Source organism: Typopeltis vanoorti, chromosome 13 (assembly GCF_054136105.1).
Source record: "Typopeltis vanoorti isolate ZY-2024b chromosome 13, IOZ_Tvanoo_1.0, whole genome shotgun sequence".
Taxonomy (NCBI): domain Eukaryota; kingdom Metazoa; phylum Arthropoda; class Arachnida; order Uropygi; family Thelyphonidae; genus Typopeltis; species Typopeltis vanoorti.
In genome coordinates this window covers 7,791,888-7,813,793 of record NC_143561.1, presented here as the reverse complement: position 1 = coordinate 7,813,793, position 21,906 = coordinate 7,791,888, and the positions used below count along the sequence as shown (strand labels likewise).

Genomic DNA, 21,906 nt, shown 5'->3' with positions numbered 1-21,906 from the left:
GAATATTGGTAAAAAGGGAAACAATGTCAAAGCTGACTAACAAATCCGACTCTTGTATTTGAATATCCTTGATTTTCTCAAGAAAATGTGTGAAATTCTTGATGATTGATCTGGATTGTCCAGTATGGGCAGTTAATAAACATGACAGAAATTTAGCAATTCTATAGGTGGGAGAGTCAATATAATTCACAATGGGTCTTATTGGCTAACATTCTTTATGAATTTTTGGGAGGTCATATAAATCAGGAGTTCTTCCAAAATGAGTGGACGACTTGTCCACAGTATTTTGATCCAAGCTAATAACTTCATCAAGCAGCTTATTTAATTGTTTAATTTGTGTTCTTGTAGGGTTACAATTAATTTCTGGATAGGTGGAGGTATCCTGTAAAAGGCAGTCTTTTTTCTCTCATAGTCAGCCTTATCCATTACCACTACCACTTTTCCTTTATCTGCTTTCAAAATAGATATACAGTGGTGCCTCGTACTTCTAACGTTCCAAAGTTCAAATGCTTGAGAACGCAAGAAATTTGATTCGCAGTTCGAGCAGCATTTCTAAGTTCGAACTATAGTCCAGGAACTCAGAGTCATATAGCACTAGACAGTTTCGGCACACCACTGGGCATGCTTCTCCCCCACTAATTTCCCTCACTCACTTCCCCGTGTCTGTGCAGTGTGTGTCTGTCTCAATACACTGTGCGTTGTCCCTTACTTACACAGCCAAGTCATTGCACGATACGTTTGTGTAGAAACTTTTTAACTGTTTTGGGCATTTTTTTTTATTGCCCATGGCATCCAAGAATGTAGAAAGAACAAAACCAAAAGAAAAGTTGTAGTATCGAAAATTGAGATGAAAAAAGAAATTATCATGAAACACGAATGCGGTACACGTTTGACGAATCTGGCGACGATGCCTTAAAATGTCAAAGTCGATGATAAGTAGCATTCTTAAGAATAAGGAAGCAACAAAAGCAGCAAATGTGGCTAAAGGTGTGACAACATTGACCTCCAGGAGAACATGTTATTGAAGAGATGGAAAAACTCCTTTTAGTGTGGATAAACGAGAAGAGATTACATGGTGACGTTATTACTGAGAGAATTATTTGCGAGAAAGTCAAACATCTGTATGGTGAACTTAAGAAACACACACCTGACACCAGTACTGAAAATAGGGAGTTTAAAGGAAGTAGAGGCTGGTTCGATAAATTCAAAAAACGAACAGGGATCCATAGTGTTGTCATGCACGGAGAAGCTGTGAGTGCTGATGTAGAAGAAGCAGACAAATTTGTAAAAACCTTTAAGGAGTATGTGGATAGCAAAGGATTTGTATCTCAACAGGTTTTTAATTGCAATGAAAGAGGTGTTTTTGGAAAAAAATACCCAAAAGGATCTATATCATAAAAGAAGAAAGATGGCACCGGGATATAAACCTATGAAAGATAGAATTACTTTGCTGCTTTGTGGTAATGCTAGTGGAGACTGTAAGATAAAGCCTTTGCTCGTTTACCATTCTGAAAATCCACACGTTTTTAAAAAGAACAATGTCATAAAGAGCAAATTCGGTGTTATGTGTAGGGCCAACACAAAAGCATAGGTCACCAGAGAGTTTTTCACTGAATGGATTTATCAAGAATTTGCTCCTACTTTAAAAGCTTATCTTACTGAAAAAAAATCTACGATTAAAAGTTCTTCTAGTGATGGACAATGTTCCTGCTCATCCCCCAAATTTAGAGGAGGATTTAGTTAGTGAATTCAGTTTCATCAAGATAAAGTTTTTGCCACCCAATACCACTTCTATCATGCAACCCGTGGACCAGCAAGTGATTTTAAACTTCAAAAAACTGTATATTAAGGCTCTGTTTCAAAAGTGCTTTGAAATAACCAATGCCACAGAACTGACTCTTAAAGAATTTTGGAAAGAGCATTACAACATTCTTCATTGTTTAAGGATCGTCGATAAGGCATGGAAAGAAGTTTCTATTAAAACAATGATTTCTGCTTGGAAAAAACTCTGGCCAGATTGTATTTCAGTCAGTGAAGTAGTAAGTTGTGAAGAAGAGTCTGTTGTAAATGAAATTGTGTCTTTGGGTAAAGCTATGAGATTAGAGGAGTTAATATATGATCATAAAACCGAACTCAGCACAGAAGAACTTCAACATCTTCACGATCGACAACAAAAAGAAGTGGAAAAAGAAATTTTTATGGAAGAGGAGGATGCCAAAGGATGCATTTCCAATGCTGACGTTCAAGAATTGTTCTCTGTTTGAGTTAGAACACAAGATATGGAAAAATGGCACCTTAATAAGACAGTAGTGACCAGGAAAATCAACTCATTCGATGACAACGTGATGGGTTATTTTAAAAATATCAAAGAAAATCATCAGCACCAAACAACATTAGATAGATTCTTCTCTGCAGAAAAAAGAGAATGTGAATCAGCATTCTCAACTCCAGCTAAGCAGAAAGAAGATGCTTAACAACAGGGGCATTATTTTCTTCTTTGTGATTTTTATATTAAAAAAATATTCTTCACTGTTATTTTTATGTTGTAATAATTAAAATTAATAAAATAAATATAAGATTATTTTGTTTAATTTTTTCCAAGTTATTAACATTAAAAAACCTAAAATAGATAAAATAAAGAAAAATTACTGAAATTTTTTGAATATGGGAACGGATTATTTCGCTTTCCATTATTCATCATCATCATCATCAAATTCCTGCCATGTACCCTCAAGGGGTGTACAGGATATGACAGTACTACATGAAAAAATTACATCGTTACCAACCTCCTATCTACAATTTTCCTCCAAATCAGTCTGTTACTTGTCAAGACTCCAACATTATCAGATCTTATATTTCTATCGTCTAAGGCACTTTGTACCGTATCAATCCACCTATATCTTGGTCTTCCTCTGGGTCGTTTTCCTGCCAACCTGGCAGAGAACACTTGTTTTGCTAATCTTTCCTCGCCCATTCTATTTAAGTGACCATACCATCTGAGATTAGCTCTGCTAACGCATTCCTGGATGCTGACAATGTCAAGTTCTTTTCTAATATCCTCATTTTTAATATGATATTGCCATTGATGCCATCTGTTCACGCCTCTAATCTTTCTCAGGACTCTCATATCTGCGGTCTCTAGTCTTTGGTCAAGTGTTTTACTTCTGACCCAGCTCTCAGATCCATAAGTTAAAATTGGTTTGAACACAGTCTTGTATACAGCTAATTTAGTGTTCCGACTAATTTCTTTCTTATTCCATATGAATTTATTCAATTGACTTCCTACGATACCAGCTTTGCTGATTCTGCTGTCTATTTCTATATTTAGTTTACCATCTTCAGTAAAAATTGTGCCTAAGTAGCTGAAATGTTTTACTTGTTCCACAGGTTCTCCATTCACAACACAGTTGACATTTTCAATGATTCTGCCTATTTTCATTGTCTTTGTCTTTTTATTGCTGACCTTCATACCATATCTATTACAACAGCTATTCAATTTAGTCAGAGAATCTTGCAGACTTGTAGCGGATTTATTTAGAAGTATAACATCATCCGCATAAAGCAAAGAGCTGACATTAACATCTCCAATTTTGATATCAGGTTTAATACCACATTCCTTCATAATGTGATCCATATAGATAATGAATAACAGAGGGGATAATGTACATCCTTGTCTCACACCAGATTTAACATTAAACCATCTTCCTGTACTTCCTTCAATTCTAACTGCTGACTCACAACTCAAATAAAGACTAAGTATTGCTTGATATAATGCCCCATTGACACCATATAACTGCAGCGTATTGAATAGCTTCTCTCTTGGCAACTTGTAATATGCCTTTTCCAAATCGACAAAACTTAAATACAGATCTTTGTTATATTCCCATGCTTTCTCGACTATTTGTCGTAAAGTGAAGATCTGATCCTGACAGCCTCTATTTGGCCTGAATCCAGCTTGTTCTTCACCAAGCTTTTCTTCTACAATTCTTCTCAACCGTTTCTCAAGTATACTTGCATAGATCTTGCCAGGAACACTAAGTAGGGAAATACCTCTGTAATTCTCACATTCAGTTTTATTTCCCTTTTTATATATGGGTACTATGAGAGCTCTACTCCAATCATCAGGAATTCGTCCCTCTGTCCAGGCTTTCTGAACTATGCAGTGCAGCCACTGTAAGACTCTTATACCACCATACTTCAGCATTTCTGGTCGAATATCATCTACTCCTGCTGCCTTTCCACATTTCAAGCCTTTGATGGCTTTTTCTACTTCAAGTATGGATATGTATTCCTGACTGCATGCCTCTCCACTGTGCTGTCATCACTGCTTGTTTCATTTAGCAGTTTTTCAAAGTAATTACTCCATACTTCAAGGATATCTTTTTCTCCTGTTTTCATTTCACCTTTATCATCTCTAATTCCTTTTACAGCACTCTTTCCTCCATTCCTAAGCTTCTTCAACAACCTCCAGAATATTTTGCCACCTTCTTGATATTTATTTTCTATATTCTTGCCAAAGTCCTCCCATGACTTTTGTTTAGCTAGTTTTACACACTGTTTAGCTTTCTTACATTTGTCTCTGTATTCTGTAAGAGTAAAAGCTGACTTATTTGCCAGGAACTTTTGATATGCTTTCTTCTTTTCCTTCACTGCCTCTTTAACTTCCTGTGTCCACCAGGGAGTTCTGATTTTTTTATCCTTGCCCACAACCTCACCACATGCCTCTCTGGCAGAATCAATCAATGTTTCCTTCAGAGTTTGCCACTGAATCTCCAAGGTTTGATTCCTGTTCTCAAACTCTTTCATTTTCTTTTCAATAATATTTCTGTATTTTAGTCTACAGTTCACATCTCAGAGCTGCTCAACTTTTATTCGCTTTAAAACTTTCTTACATGTTATTCTTTTCAATATGAAATTCAATTTTATCCTGCTCAAGACTAAATAGTGATCACTTCCAATTTCAAATCATCTGTACACTCTGGTGTCCTGCACCAGGGAGAAAACATCACTATCAACAATAACATAGTCAATGAGACTTTTCTTATTCCTAGCCTCTTCTCTCCATGTGAATTTGTGCACATTTTTATGTTGGAACATGGTGTTAGTAATAACCAGTCCATGTCCCGAGCAGAAATCCAACAGATATTTGCCATTATTATTAGCTTGGCTCTTTTCTCCAAATTTTCCCAAAATATTTTTGTATGTCTCACAATCATTTCCTACTCTACTATTTAGATCCCCAACAAGGACCAACTTTTCCTTTTTCATTGTGTCAGTTGCTTTTTCTAAAGCCTCAAAAAATTCCTCCACTTCTACCTTAGTAGAACCTTCTGTGGGACCATAGGCACAAATAAGTCTCATTGTCCAGTTCCCCATTCTCATATTTGCCCACATTACTCTACTTGAGACTGACTGCCATTCAAGAAGATTAGCCTCATATTTTCTGTTGAATACTATGGCTACTCCTTCTTTTCCTTGATTGTCATTGCCTGAATATAACATTTTGTATTTATTGCTCAGAAAGATCTCACCAGTTTTGGTCTTTTTTGTTTCAGTCACCCCTATTATGTCGATCTGGTACTTATCTAATTCCTCAGCTAGCTCCATTTCTTTGCCATTCAGGCTTCTTAGGTTGATAGTACCGATCTTTAACTCTGGTGATGTTGAGTTGGGGTTTGTTTTCAGATTTGTTCCAGTAGCTGACTTTTCGCTGTTCGCCCTGGTTCCCTGGCGAAAACAACGAGGGCCTTGTTTAACCGGGCGACGCCCCAGCCGGCATGAAATTTTGTCATGTTGTACCATCATTTTTTATTTTGGTTTCCATTATTTCTTATGTAAAATCTTGATTCGAACTTCGAACAGGTTTCTGGAACAAATTAAATATGAACTATGAGGCACCACTGTATGGCTATTTTTTCTTAATGAAAATAGTGCACAGGTTTAAGCACTGGATAAATTACATGGAGGTAATTTGCTTATTAAAAGTGAAGCAGCAAACTCAAAGCATAGTTTATTAACATCTTCACTGGAAAGCCCCAACAGATTGCATTTAATGTTATGCACAAATTCAAGATACAGGATGCATTTTGGCACCACAGCAAAAGTCATGGCCTTTAGCTAATACGCTAGTTTCAGCATCAGATAACGGGCGACCAGAAATATTCACAATCCATTTATTAGTAGGAGTGTTGTCAAGAGTAATTTTTTGCTTACAGTATAAAGATTCATATTTTTGCATCAGTTTGGAGGAATGTCTGTACTTTCATTTCATTAAAGATAATTACTGTGGTTATACATGTAATTTATTATATATGTTTTATTATATTATTCTTTTATTAATGCTAACATAGGTTTTTAGTGATTTTATATTTTCCAATATTTAATAATAATATTTTTTTATTTCTTCTGTTATTTTTTCTATAGATAGTTCAGCTGCATTTTCATTTGTATAAATTACAGGCTTTGTATTCTTCATTATAATAATTTAGGTAGTAACAAAAACTCACAGGTCCATATGTTTGATAATTATTATTATTATTATTCAGGCCTCCATGGAGTCAAAAGACTCATCGTGGGAGGCCCTTCCTAAGAAGCAGAAAGTCTATCAAGACATCGAGGGGAGGTTTCCCCCCTAAGAAACACAAAGTCTATCATACCACTCCTTGATAATGTTTCATATGTAATTCATTTGAATCAGAATAGCATGTATTCATTTTCTTACAAATGCATTCAAAATCTCCATAAATTACAGACTCATTTAAAAGTAACTGACTGCTGTATTTGGATAATAAAATCTTTGTAAGATTATTATTTTTGTAGATTTTTGATTGGATGGGTGAGTATGGTGAATACCAGTAGAATGGCTTATGCCTATAAGTGCATCATCCAAACTGCAGATTCAAATCCTGCCATGGATGTGTTAATTATCATGTCAGCTGTGCCAATTATGTTAGAGAGAGAGAGAGAGAGAAATAATAACAAAGATTTATGTCAGCTGGATCAATTATGTTATTAGTTCTCTCTGTAAAAAAGAGAGAAAGAGAGAAATAATAACAGAGATTTATGTCAGCCAGATCAATTATGTTATTAGTTCTCTCTGTGAGAGAGAGAGAGAGAGAGAGAGAAATTGATGCTACTGATGTAAATTTCTGTTATTATCTCTCTCTCTCTCTCTCTGGAGACTATTTTTTTTTTTATACTGAGTGTTAAGTAAATACACAAGGATTGAATCTTTTAACTATTATTTTAGAATCCAAGAAATGATTGACTCAAAACCAAATAAAAAAATAAAATGTGTGTGTGTGTGTGTTTAATGAAACAAAATAAAACTATTACATGGTAAATATAATTAAATTAATAACTACAGAACTATTTGAGCCCTAGGCCTTCTAAATAAAAACTACTATACCCAAAGATCTCTTTTATCTCTAAAGGAATATTTTCATTCTCACCGACTCATTCTATTATCTGATTGATGGATGAGTATGGTAAATACGCTTAACATGAATGTTTGTTTCATATGTTAATCAATCTATCAGACTGAACATTTTGTTTTCACAACAAATGTTCATTAAAGTCAGTTCTTTATCAGGCCTTTTCTCAAAATATAAAACTTCTTATTAACTTCCCTGGGAGTATACAGTGTTTCCTTATTTAGCATATATTGTTCCATTCATTCTTACTGTTTCACTGGAGTATAAATATTCTTACCTCAGGCCATTTTATTACAAGTGCAAATTATAAATTCTTTACCTGAGAAAAACAGTTTATTTTACTACTTCATAAACATTGTATCGAAGTAGTCTCTTCATTAAAGCCACTTTAGTTTCAGATTTCTCTAATCACATCACTTGTTCTAATAAAATAATTACTATCACCAACATCCTTGAGACAGAAGAGGAAACTTTTCAATTAGTGTTTCTTCGAATGTTGAAATAAAATACGCGTGGATAGGCTTATGTGTTCGTCAGACATTTTTGTAATAGATTTCACGGTTTGATATGAACACAGATGGATAAGAAAATAACTATTTATTAACTTAAAAGCTAATATTTCGCTGGTATTATATCCAGTATCTTCAGAGCACACAACACAAAGTTTGTTAAAAATGCAAAACAACTCACAATCTGGTGTAACAGTGGGGCTAGTATAAGTAATTGCAGCGTGCAACACAAAACTAAAGTCCTAATATGGCACCATCTAGGTTTTAAAAAAAAAAAAAAAAGTTTTGAAATAGAAGTCCAAATGATAGTCTTAGAAAGTTTGAAAAAAACGAAATAAAATAAAAGTAATAAATATTAATTTGGTCTTAAGATGACTGTCTCCCAAATCTTTGGTAGATTTATACAGCCATACTTGTTAAGGTTTGGAGTATGTTTTAAGGCTTTTTTTTATTTTTTATTTTTTTTTAAACCTAGATGGCGCCATATTAGGACTTTAGTCTTGTGTTGCACACTGTAATTACTTTTACTAGCCCCACTGTTACACTGAATTGTGGTTGTTTTGCATTTGTAACAAACTTTGTGTTGTGTGCTCTGAAGATGCTGGATATAATACTAGCGAATATTAGCTTTTAAGTTAATAAATAGTTATTTTCTTATCCATCTGTGTTGAAATAAAATGTCTACTTAATATCTCCTTTTATTTATCATCCTATTCACTTGTTGAGGGTCTCACTTTTTCAGTCAAAGGATTCACCTTGCTACTATTCTCTTTTCTGAATCCTTATTAATATATTCTGTCTGTTAAGTTTTTCAAAAACTTCCTAAAACAAAATTCTCTAGTCTGCGTTCTCCAACTTCCATTCTCTCTCTCTCTCTTCTTGTTTTCTTCCATCAACCAGGTACCGAAAGCTCTCTGTCAGCTGTCAATCACCAATCAAAAAGCAAACAAGTGCACTTCAACTACACTGCAAACAAGAATTCGGTTAGCAAAAAGAGAATGTCTTTATGACAAATGGAAGATATCACTGTACACCTAACATATAAATTAAAATAATGAACACTGAAATTATTACACAACTATCAGATATCTAGTAAGTACAATTAATCTGAATTTTACATTTCATTTTAACATAAATATCAATATGGAGCATATTGCAAGTGCCAACTATATGTGGTTAGGAAACCAAAACTAATAAAACACTAATGTAAATAAATAATTATAAAAAAATTTCAGAAATGATAGTGATACAATGGCTTATGTTGGGAATGATCTTTGAGTTGAATTGGTATTATGCTACTTAAAAGACACTTTCCAAGCTTTCCTTTTTTAATTTTATTTTATTATTTTTTTTATTTTGATTATGATTATTTAATTATTATTATTTATTTTAATTTTAATGATTATTTTAATTATGATTATTTTTTACACATGGATGTTTGTGATTACTGTTCCACTTATTGGAAGTCAGTAATGGCTTCAAAAAGTTCAAGTTTGGTCTCGAGAGCAGTTTCTGGATTTGGTAAAAAAAAGTAATCCAAATATATATGTATAATTAATAAAATGGAAAAAAATTCTTTAAACCCACCCATGGTACGAACATGCTACAGGTTTATAATAACCTTTCACAGGTGGGAGTAACAAAAGAAAAAGAAAAAAAAATGAAAAGGCAGCTGCATATAAGTCATACATCAATCATGGTAGCTGATAGCATAAACTACACTGGTGTAAAAATCTGGTCTGTAGAATACTGGAAGTCTATGATATGGCGCAACAAATCACACCACACAATTTCTGATTGGAGGGATGAATGTGGTGAATACCAGTAGAATGCCTCATGGTCCTCTCATCCAAATTGTAAAGTGGACGTTTAGAGTTGGTGGAGGTTTAACAACCCTGGCCTGTGTGTGGACATAGATCTTTGGTTGTACTGCCTGGAAAAATGAATGAATGCCCATCAATATACAACACTTGCACTAAGTCCTGATCTCAATCAAAGAGAAGATCTATGAAATGAAGTAGAACATCAGGTGCACATAAAACTAGTAAATCTAGCAATAGTAAATGGACTGAGTACAAAATTATTACAAACTAGAGTATGCCTTGAATGGAGAGTATGATCTGTACCAAATGAAACCTCACATTTGGTAGTGATTACACTGTCCAACACAATTTTTGCTGACTTTTATATGAGACTTGTTTTTTACTAATTTGGGTGCGCTGATTTCAAATATCAAACCCATTTTTCTCTATCACATCAGGTTTTTCCTCTATGGCATTTTCTTTTTGTTAATTTGTAAGTTTTTGATAGTTTTAAGGAGGCAGTACTATTTAGAGGATCAAAAAAATCGATTTTTTAATATTATTTTCTGAAAGTATGTACTTTTAAAAATCTGTTCCTAACTTTTTATCAAGAAATTAGCCTATTATTCAAAGCGGTGCGCAGATCAGAATCGGAGCGCTCACCGCTCTCGCTTGTTAGTAAACGAATAAATGCGTAAGAACCTGCAACGGCACGTACTGCCGCTTTGAATGCGAGAGAGGCCGATAATTAGATACATAACTACTTAACAATATTCATTAAAAATTACAAGAATATTTATAAAAAAATAACAATTTTACTTACACGTGAGTTTCAGGGAATAAATTTTTGTTTGTAGCAATTTCTGCTGTGTGTTCTGTTTTGGCAATCCCTTTGAATACTCCAACAGTAGTCGGCCATCATGTGAGAATCCCATCTTCCTTGGTACCGATCTCCCATAGTTTTTAAATCTTGATGAAATCTTTCGCCTTGTTCATCGCTTACAGCACCTAAATTCTCGGGAAATCTATCAAAATGACTGTATAGGAAATGAAGCTCATGTTGCAACCTAGGTGCTGGAAATTTTCAAGCATTGTTTCCACTAGATCTTTGTAATTGCACGATTTTTTGTTTCCAAGAAAATTATTCGCAACCATCGTAAATGAAGTCCAGGCCTCTTTCTCAATTTTGTTCATAGAGTTGATGAAATTTGGGTTTCTCATTAAAGTTCTAACTTGTGGTCCATCAAATACCGGCTTTAATTTTTTCATAACTAAGTCGTGGAAATTTTTCACATACGTATTGGAAACAGTTACCTTGTAAATCTAAAGCTTTAACATACTGCTTCATAAGACCTAGTTTGATGTGTAGAGGTGGAAAAATGATTTTTTCTCTGTCGATTAAAGGTTGATTTATAACATTCTGTTCTTCAACATTTAAGGATATTCTAAGAAGCCAATGTTTCTGACTCCAGTGTTGGTTTCTAGCTCGACTATCCCAGAAGCATAGAAAACATGGAAACTTTGTATATCCTCTTTGAAAGCCAAGTAAAAATTTCACCATTTTAAAATCCACACAGATGATCCAGTTATGGTCTGTATATTTTAATAACTTCAGAACCTTTTTAATGTCCTCATATGTTTCCTTTAAGTGGACTGAATAGCCAATAGGAATTGAGCCATATACATTCCCATTGTGTAGTAAGACACACTTGAGACTTCTGCTTGAACTGTCGATAAATAAATGTCACTCATTTGGATGATATTGTACAACACTCATTTCAGTAAGTAAACTTGACACATTGTTACAGTAAACAAACCCACACTCGTGTTTAAAATATTGTACAAGATTACTTTCCCTGCTACGATAAAAAGTTATCTTCGTATCTTGCTCCAGTAAGTTTTTTTCATTTAATCTTGAAGCTAACAATTCCGATGATTCCTTTGATAGGCCCAAATCTCTTACTAAGTCATTCAATTCTGCTTGAGTAAAACATTGCAGTCCAGAACTAGAAATTAAATTTTCATTTCTAAATCAACATCCAGGTCCTGCTCCTCAAGAACATCTGGCATATCCTGATCATGCTCATTCTCAAGTAAAGGAAGTCCTTTATAAATTGGCACGGTTCATAAATTCGGCCAGTTGCTGATTCATTGGAATGAGCAACTGGCCGAATTGCTGATTCGAGATTTGGATACACAATTTTTTTTGTTATTCTTCTTATTATAACCAGAAGTCTGAACTAAACAAAAATAGCAATAATTTACGTGATTTTTCGGTTCACGCCAAATCATTGGAATGCCAAAAGCTAATTTTTGGCATTTTCCCTTGCTCCATCAGCGCACCGTAAATTTTCTACACGACTTACACACTTTATTTGGAGCCCATGACTTGTCCTGATCGGCAATTTTTACGTCAAAGTATGCAAAGTACACTTTCTTAACGAAATCAGTGATATTTGTCCTTTGACTGGGAACAGTAAAGCTGCCACAAATGTAGCAGAAGGAATCTACACTATTGACACAATTTCGAGTAGTAGACACGATGTATTTTCTTCACTGCTGACTAACATGCAATTAACAAGACAAAAAAAAACAGACTTTATTGAAACGTTATAAGCGCTGATCATACTTTCCCGATCGATTAACGATTGACTGATTTCGATCGTTCTTTGTCTGCTATGATGCATATAGCATTCATTTGTTTTAGGCAGTTGTCATCGCCTACTTTTCATCACCTAAATGTATTAGGTCGGTTATTGGCCTCTCTCGCATTCAAAGTGCCAGTACGTGCCGTTGCAGGTTCTTACGCATTTATTCGTTTACTAACAAGCAAGAGCGGTGAGCGCTCCGATTCTGATCTGCACACCACTTTGAATAATAGGCTATATCTTCGGGAAATTTTCGAATTTCTTGATAAAAAGTTAGGAACAGATTTTTAAAAGTACGTACTTTCAGAAAATAATATTAAAAAATCGATTTTTTTGATCCTCTTAATAGTACTGCCTCCTTAAAACTATCAAAAACTTACAAATTAGCAAAAAGAAAATGCCATAGAGGAAAAACCTGACGTGATAGAGAAAATAGGTTTGATATTTGATATCAGCGCACCCAAATTAGTAAAAAAACAAGTGTCAGATCATAATCAGCAGCAAAAAAATTTTTTTTTGTTGGCCAGTGTTATCAAATCATATCCCAAGTTTCACAAACAATGGTTTCCCTAAAATATGGTTCAGTTTCAATACTTATTTCAATTTTCAATATAGTATTGATGACCACAGAGTTTTAACTCTTAAAAAAATAATAAAATAAAATAAAAAATGAGAGCTTGGAAAGTGTGTCTTTTAAGTAGCATAATACCAATTCAACTCAAAGAGCATTCTCAACGTAACCCATCATATCACAATCATTTCTGAAATGAAAAATATTTCTTAGTCTAAATATTAGCTTGCCTTGCTTGGATAGAATACATGGGTTTTATTTTTTCAATAATTAACAACCAAAATTAAAATAAAATTGATCTATATAAGAAATAAACAACACGACTCACCTCGCCATGGTTAAAAAAAAAGCAAGTCACAGTCAAAAGTCCTCCTACTGTTGAATCACTGGAAAAAATGCATCAATATGCTCAAATAACTTTGAAGTGGTGTTGAATATAAATGAGATATATTTTTATTGATAAATCATTATACAAATGAAAAAAATCTTTAAATAATTTAGTATAATTTCAATAGCACCTATTGTTAACAAAAAAGTATTAATATCTGGACAATGAAATCGACATTTCTGTTCAACTGTTGCTCCTTATAACCTGTAGATTCAATTTACTTACAAAGTCATAAATGGAAACAGGAACTTTGTTTCCATTTGTTTTTAATTTTTATGTGGCTTCCACCTATGAAAGGTTAATTTGTGAACCTATAGTGCATTTGTACCATGGGTGGGCTAAGAATTTTTTTCCCTATTTTTATTGATTTTTATATATACATTGATATTTTATTTATTATTCTTTTACTTAATCCAGAAACTCTGTTCTAGAGAGCAAACATGGAACCTTTGCAAGGTACTACAGGCCTCCAGTAAATAGGGAAGTGCTCAAACTGGCCAATGAAATTCATCTCCAACCTAAAGACTTTCACAAACATCCATGCCCATGGTAGATTCAAACCTGTGGCTTGTTGGTTGGAGAGCAGATATGCTAAACATTCAGCCAACCAGGCCAGCAAAAGATACAGCAGGATTGCACCCGTGGTTTTTGCTGAATACGTATTATTAAGAACCACAGCAAAGCACAAAGCCAGTATTTGAAGGATATTAAGAAAAGTTTTTTTTTTTTTTTAATTATATTGTGTAGATTTTTATAATAGTGTCTTTGTGTGATAATCAGGCTGAGATAGGCATTGTGATTTTAACAGTGAATCACTTTGGTTGTTGTTTTGAGTGGGTATGCTAGTCACGTTACAAAAATGCCAGCAGTAAAGAAGCATACACCAGCAACATGGAAGGTTTCAACTCAGAGATTGAGTTTTTTCCTGGATTTTTCACAGTGGATACACTGAAACAATTGCTATATGTGCCAAAAATCTGAAATATTTATGAAATGTATGTTAAATGAGAAGAAGGAACATATTACAGTGTGAGAAGTATGGTGAAAGGTTAGGGCATTCCAAAAATGAGAACAGTGACACCAAGAGTAATCAGAAAACAGATGGAAGCACTAGGGCAATAATAATAGAAGTGATGTGGAAAAGCTTATGCAAGATTTTATGAAAATGAAGAGTGAGGCTAAATGTATGGAGGAGAAAATTGAACATTTAAAGAAGAAATTACTTGATGTATATGAGGAGATTAATAGGAAGAAGCATCTAAAGATGATGGGTAGCTTTATATGGAAATTCAATCATTATAGGTATAATTAATAAAGTACAAAAGACATGTTTTTCAGATGTTAGAATGAAATGAATATCTGATGCTTTGCATGGAAGGAAGGAACGGGTATCAGAATTAGTGGTAGGCACAAATGACCTGGACAGTGAGACAAAGAATGTGGAAAGGGATTTGAAAAAGTTGTTGCAGGAGGTGAAAGATAATAGTGTCACTGGGAAAGTGGTTAGTATTTTGCCCAGATATGATAGTATAGACCAGGGTTTCTCAAACTGTGTTCCGCAGAACACTAGTGTTCCTCGGTAGGTGAATAGGTGTTCCGCGAGAAGTTCTGGAATTTGTCATTTTAGTTTTCTAAGCATTTTTCATGAATAAATATTTTATAGTGGAAATATTCTGAGGAGAATAATATTTGAGAATACGTCGAACAGCACAGACCCAGAACGTCTAATAACATCTGTGTATCGTTAATTTTCACACATCGAAACCTTTCAACATTTGGGAAAGGGAATACCACTGTTTATGAGGGGTCATAAAAATTGCCTGCGAGCCCATTACAACAATGGGTGGTATATTCTCAGTTTTTTAAATTTAAGGAAATGACATCTGTGTAGCAAATGTCAGTGACCAAGCGGCATATTTTTAAACATGGAAATATTCATGAATTATCATTAATTTTCACACATCGGAATCTTTCAACAATTGGGAAAGAGAATACCGCCATTTATGACCGATCATAAAAATTGCCTGCAAGCTGATTACAACAATGGGCGGCCTGTTCTCAAAACTGAACGAAATAACATTTGCATGCAAATGCCAGTGACTAATCAGCAAGGAAGTGTAAAGAAAATTTTTCCACTGAAATTGAAGATCAAGGTAGTCTGTATCCAGTTCTCAAATCTATTAATACTGAATACTTTCTTCGTAAGTTCGTATTGCAGCGTGTAAGTGCTTGTTCTGAAACCAGAGTGCCGTGATTTTTTTAAAAGTAATAGGAATAGAGACAAGGCACTTTGTTTAATTTTGATATTAAGAAATCTCCTATTGAAGGTGTTTGTGACGGAACAGATAGCGAGTCATCCACCTCAAGCCTACAAAGATCTCCAGGATGTACAAAAGGAGGGGAAACTACCAGCACACATTAGAAAAAGTCTGCATTCACTCGTAAGTACTTATAATAATATTATAAATATATTTGGTGATCAGAATGGGATGTGTCAATGAAAATAAGCACAAGTTAATTTAATTATGTTTGCCTGAGGAAACTACAACATGCTACAAGGTTTCATTAGTCCCAGTGATTGATAACTAATTTAAATGTAATTTTATATTTGTCGACATGCCAAACCATATACATAAATGTACTAATACTCTTTATGATTACACCACAATTAATTATTAATAATTATGTTAATGTATGAACTTTAAAAAATTTTGGAAAGGTATTTACGAGTAAATTTGTTGGACCGGGCCCTCGAAAAAAAAAAAAAAAAAATCAGCTAACGCCTTTTTATTCCCGTATATAAAGAGTAGGCATGTCGGCTTTTAAAAAAGAATTCTTCTTAATCTTTTAACTAATTTTATAGTTAATATCTGATTTATTTCAAACTGTTTAATTTTTATTACTGAACATTTTATCAAATCATTCTTATTACAACTGTTTTTACATTATTTGACACAGTTTAGTACTTTTCTTACAAGTATTGTTACTTGTAAGATTGTAAGGGCGAAGAAAGATTAGCAAAACAAGTGTCCTCTGCCAAGTTGGCATGTAAACGACCCAGAGGAAGACCAAGATACAGGTGGATTGATACAGTACAAAGTGCCCTAGATGATAGAAATATAAGATCTGATAATGTTGATGCTTTGACAAGTAACAGACTGATTTGGAGGAAAATTGTAGATAGGAAGTTAGTAATGATGTAATTTTTTTCATGTAGTACTATCATATCCTGTACACCCCTTGAGGGTACATGGCAGGAATTTGATGATGATGATGATGATGTATTGTTACAATTCATATTTACTTTTGTGTGTTGCAGTCTCTTTTTTTACTATTTTTGCATTATTCATTTACTTTTACATTAAGATGAAAAGCCAAACGGCTATTTTTTTTTCTGGCGAAGTTAATTAAATTAAGGGGATAAAAATCCCTTATTATTATACAGCCAGTATGTGAAAGATCGAAAACTACGATCTAAGAGTTTCATGCCGATGAAACTCTTAGATTGTAGTTTTCGATTTTCAAGTTTCGCATACTGGCTATATAATAATAAGGGATTTTTATCCTCTTAATTTAATTAACTTTGCCAGAAAAAAAAAATAGCCGTTTGGCTTTTCATCTTAGTTATAATATAATATATAATATGTTATAATATAATATAGGGGAACACCTTTCTGGCATTGTATAGTGAAGGTATGTAAGTTCTTTTCAGTTAAACTTTGATATCATCTAGGTCTAGCTACTCACTAATGAGACCTCAAAAAAGGTTGAAACAGGTCTGGGTAGTGACCTCTCCTCATAATGTAAAGAAGTATTACATCTACTAGGAGTGTTTTTACATTATGAGAAAATATCAAGGATAGTGAGGGTGCTTGTTCAACCTTTGCTTCGAGTTGCCTTGGTGTGGTACTACCAAGTGGTCACTTATGCTTGGATTCGTCAGCATGAAACTCTTAGATCGTAGTTTTCGATCTTAAAGTTTCGCATACTAGCTGTATAATAATAAGGGATTTTTATCACCTTAATTTACTTTTATATTATTCGACATTTCTTATTTATAATCTTATTGTTTTTCATACTAAAGTTACCTTTACAACACAATTCTATTTGTTTTTATTATAGCTCTGGCAAATATTAGAATTTGAATATTATTCAAGAATTACCCATGGATTCTTGTTTAAAGATAGGAACTTTAACACAAGGAGGAGCAAGTACTTCTGCTGACACATCTACTCATATGATTGGAGAAGATATGGAATTGCAAACTGCGGTTTCTTCAAAAGCTAATATTAAAGAACAACTGTCATCTAAGAACAGACCAAAACGGAAGTACCATGAAAGTTATTTAAATTATGGATTTATGTGTATTGGCAATACATATGCCCCTGATGCAATGTGTGTTTTATGTAATAAAATACTAATAAACAGTTCTTTGGCTCTAGCTAAACTTTGTAGGCACTTCGAAACGAAACACACTGATTACAAAAGAAAAGATATAAATTTTGTTTAAGAGACAATGTGACTCGCTAGAAAAATCTAAACTTCAAATGGCTACAATTGCTACAACTGAAAATGCAACAGAGGCATATTTTCGCTTTAGTTACCGCATTGCACTTAATGGTGAAGCTCATACAATTGGTGAGATGCTCATTAAGCCTTGTGTGAAAGACACTGTATCATGCACATTAAACGAGCAGGTTGCTAAAAAAAATACAGGGTGTTCGGGATAAATTTGACAGTTTCGTAAGGAAAAAGAAAATCTTCTTTGTATCTATTAAATTTAATGAATTGACAAAAAAACATTACAGGCAGAGTTAATTACAATACTATCAACAAGATTTACTCAAAATAACCACCATTAGCATCGATCACAGCTTCAATTCTGCTTCGGAACCTCGAACAAGCTGATGCTACAGTCTCCCTGGGAAGGGCCGCAAAAATTGTTTTAATTTTATCCATTAACTGGGCTTTTGTATTACTGGAAGTGCGATTGGTGTCTTTTTCAACTGCGCCCCATACAAAATAATCCATGGGGTTAAGGTCTGGGGAGTTTGGAGGCCAAACATTTGGACTGGTGAAGTCGTAGAAATTTTCAGACAACCATTTTTGACTTTTCCCAGAGGTGTGGCAAGGGGCCGAATCCTGCTGCCATACATACGGCCTACCCTTGTTATCCAGGGCTTGACTACAGTTAGCAACTCCACGAACAAAGCCCGAATTCCAATGCCAGGGTTCTTCAACACCTGTTCCTGCAGATTTGCGAGGAATTCTGCTGTACGAACGCAATCAGATCGTCTGCTAGGGATCTTTCTTCTTGCTACATCCTCGTAGTCACCATTGCAAGTCTCTAGTTCATGCCTGATTGTTTTTACTGTATTCAGGGAGCATTGGGCAGCAGTCGTAATATCCTTATTTTGATGGCGGGCACGAATCATCATGATACAAGTTATTCTCTTCCATGATTCAGGTGGGTTCCAGCTATCCATCCTTTCTGACATCTTGTATATGAATGAAGAAGGGTCCAAACTTTTAAATGAAGAGAAGTGTGTGTTAATACATGTAACTTACGGAAAAATATAATTAATTATAAATATGTCAATTTTATCCCGAACACCCTGTAGATGCAGTACAATTATCAAATGATACTGTTTCACGCCGCATCAAAGATCTTTCTGCTGACATAGAGAAAGAGCTAATTCATTGACATACTTTGCAGTGAATATTCAATGCAAATGTATGAATCTACAGATGTCGCAGGACTTGCTGTATTACTAGTGTTTGTTCGTTACATATTTGATAAAAGTATTGAAAAAGATTTACTCGTGCTAATATTTACAAGAAAACACTACCAGAGAAGATATATTCAACTGTATTAATAATTATATTACAAAATAGGAAATCGGTTGGAAGAAGTGTATTGATATTTGTACAGATGGTGCTCAAGCAATGGTAGGAAAGATGAAAGGAGTTGTAACATGTATCCTGAAAGTAGCTACAAGAGCCATCAAAAGTCACTGTTTAGCATGGACAAGCACTAGTAACAAAAAGAATTCCTACATATTTAAAAACTATTTTGGATGAAGCCATAAAAATGATCAACTATGGTAAATCTTGACACTTCAATCCAGATTGTTTAAACTTTTGTGCGATGAAATGGGTAGTGCACATAACGCACTTTTATTACATACTGAAATGAGATGGCTATCCAGAGGAAAAGCATTATTGAGGCTTTCTGAACTTCGTAGTGAGTTAATGGTCTTCTTGCCGTCACGTAATTTAGGACAAACTTTTATTGAATTATTAAGAAATTCTTCATGGTTGATGAGTCTTGCGTATCTGGCAGATATTTTTACAAACGTGCAATGAAATTAACTTATCATTACAAGGAAAGAATATTACAATTTTAATACAAGAGATAAAATTGCATCTTTTGATAGGAAGTTGCAATTATGGATTTCTACAGTTGAACAGAATAATTTTGATTGTTTTCCCACCTATCATGAATTTTTGACTTAAATAAATTCTAAAGTAAATGAAAAAGTTTCTAACGTAATTTTGGAACACTTGCATGACTTACAATCAACCCTTTAGCAATATTTTCCAAAATCCGTTTACAGTGACAGCTAAGCCAGCAGGCTTAAGCGCAAGTGATTATGAAAATCTAATTGACTTAATTAGTGACTCTGATTTAAAACAAAAACACAAGGAACTGCCAATAAATGATTTCTGGACAAAATTAACAGGAGAGTATCCCAGCGTGTCAAAACTAGCTATTCTTGTTTTACTTCCTTTTACAACGACATATTTATGTGAGGCAGGATTTTCATATTAGGCTGCAACCAATTCAAAGTCCAGGAGCAGACTCGACACTACACCAAATATGAGAATTTGACTTTCTAATATTGTGCCTGATATCAAAAGAATTTGTAATTCAAAGACCCAAAAACATCATAGTCTTTAAGAACTTAATTTGCACTGTACGCTTATATACCCTAGTTTATTTTACTATTTTTATATGTTTTGTTTTTAATAATTAACATTTGACAATAAATGTTTGTTTTTTCTTAACGCTTAGATTTACTCATTTTATTTATTCTTTATATTTACCTACCCTACAAAATCAGCACACAGGAGAAAAAGCCTGCATTCACTCGTAAGTACTGTACTTATAATATAAATTTTTGGTGATCAGAATAGGACATGTCAATGAAAATCAGCACAAATTAATTTAATAATGGTTTAATTGATGTTTAATTATTAATTAATAATTAATTATCAGTTATTAAATAATGATTAATTAATAATTATTAATTAATAATAAAAATCAGCTAAGTTACCAATTATTTATTAATTAATATATTACAAAATAATCAAGGTGTTCCGTGAAAATTTCAGGATTTGTGAAGTGTTCCATCTTAGAAAAAGTTTGAGGAAACCCTGGTACAGACTAGGTTCCCAAACTATTTCGGGCCACCGCCCACTTTGCAAGAGATAAATTTTGTAACGCTCCCCATTATAACAGTTTTACGCGTTCAAGCCGTTTGATATTTTTGACGTAAATAGCAACTAATGATACATTACTGCATATGCCGTTAAATTTTTAAAAAGAAGTGGCCAATATGTGCTTCATCTTGAACACAGTTATTGCTATACTGATTTTGGTGAAACATAGCCCACATGTAAAGATTGTATCGCATTAGTAAGAATCTTATTGTAATAACTAAAACGCCATTAAATATATTACAAAATTGTTTATTTCTAACTTATAAAGTAAAAATACAAAGCAAAAATAACAAATTAATGTGAAGTTTCATATGAAAATTCGGAATACATATTAAGAGATTGCATTACATTAGTAAGAATCTTATTGTAATAATTAAAACACCATCAAATATATTAGATGGTTTATTTCGAACTTACAAAGTAAAAATACAAAGAAAAAGTAACAAATTAATGTGAAGGATGAGCCTGGTGCATTTTTAAAAGTTTGTTAATATCGGGTTCAACTTTTGTTAAAAACAGTCATAAATCGCCACACTCAGTTATATGCAATCGGTTCCTTTTCTTAGTAAATTCACTACAGCACTAAACCCATGCTCAGCCAAATAAGAAGATGGAAATGCAATTAAAAATTTCTGCACTATTTCCCATAATCCAGGGTACAGTGTCGGTATTGATTTTTGAAGCCAGAACTCTTGGTATCCAGTTTTATTTTTTTTTTTAGTTCTTCATTTGTTGTGAGTTCTATGAGTTCCACTTCTAAATTTGATGATCCTGCTGTGCTAACATGTGAGAAAGGATCTAGAACCCAATTTGGTATATTCATGTTTAGAATATCCTTGAATCGCTCATTGAAATCAGCATGGAGAACCTCCAAGTGTTGGCAGTATGTAAGTAAATCTTCCTTTTTGAGAGACACTGCTGATAAATTTGAAAAGTGGCTATATTCCCCTCGGCCCATATTCCGCTTCAACAGAAGAAGTTTCCCTACAAAAGTGGCAATAACATTTATTGTTTTAATTAAATTAAATTCATCACCTTTTAGTTGTAGACTG

General features: G+C 33.7%; 1 protein-coding gene across 1 annotated transcript in view; it reads right to left on the bottom strand.

Moving 5' to 3' along the window:
• Positions 1–21,906, bottom strand: part of LOC150099915 (protein C-mannosyl-transferase DPY19L1-like) — a 331,158-nt gene that overhangs the window by 171,553 nt on the left and 137,699 nt on the right. The window contains exon 7 of the mRNA XM_090403079.1: positions 13,292–13,349. Coding sequence (XP_090259205.1) covers positions 13,292–13,349 — 58 coding nt within the window. The remainder of the gene's footprint in view (positions 1–13,291; positions 13,350–21,906) is intronic.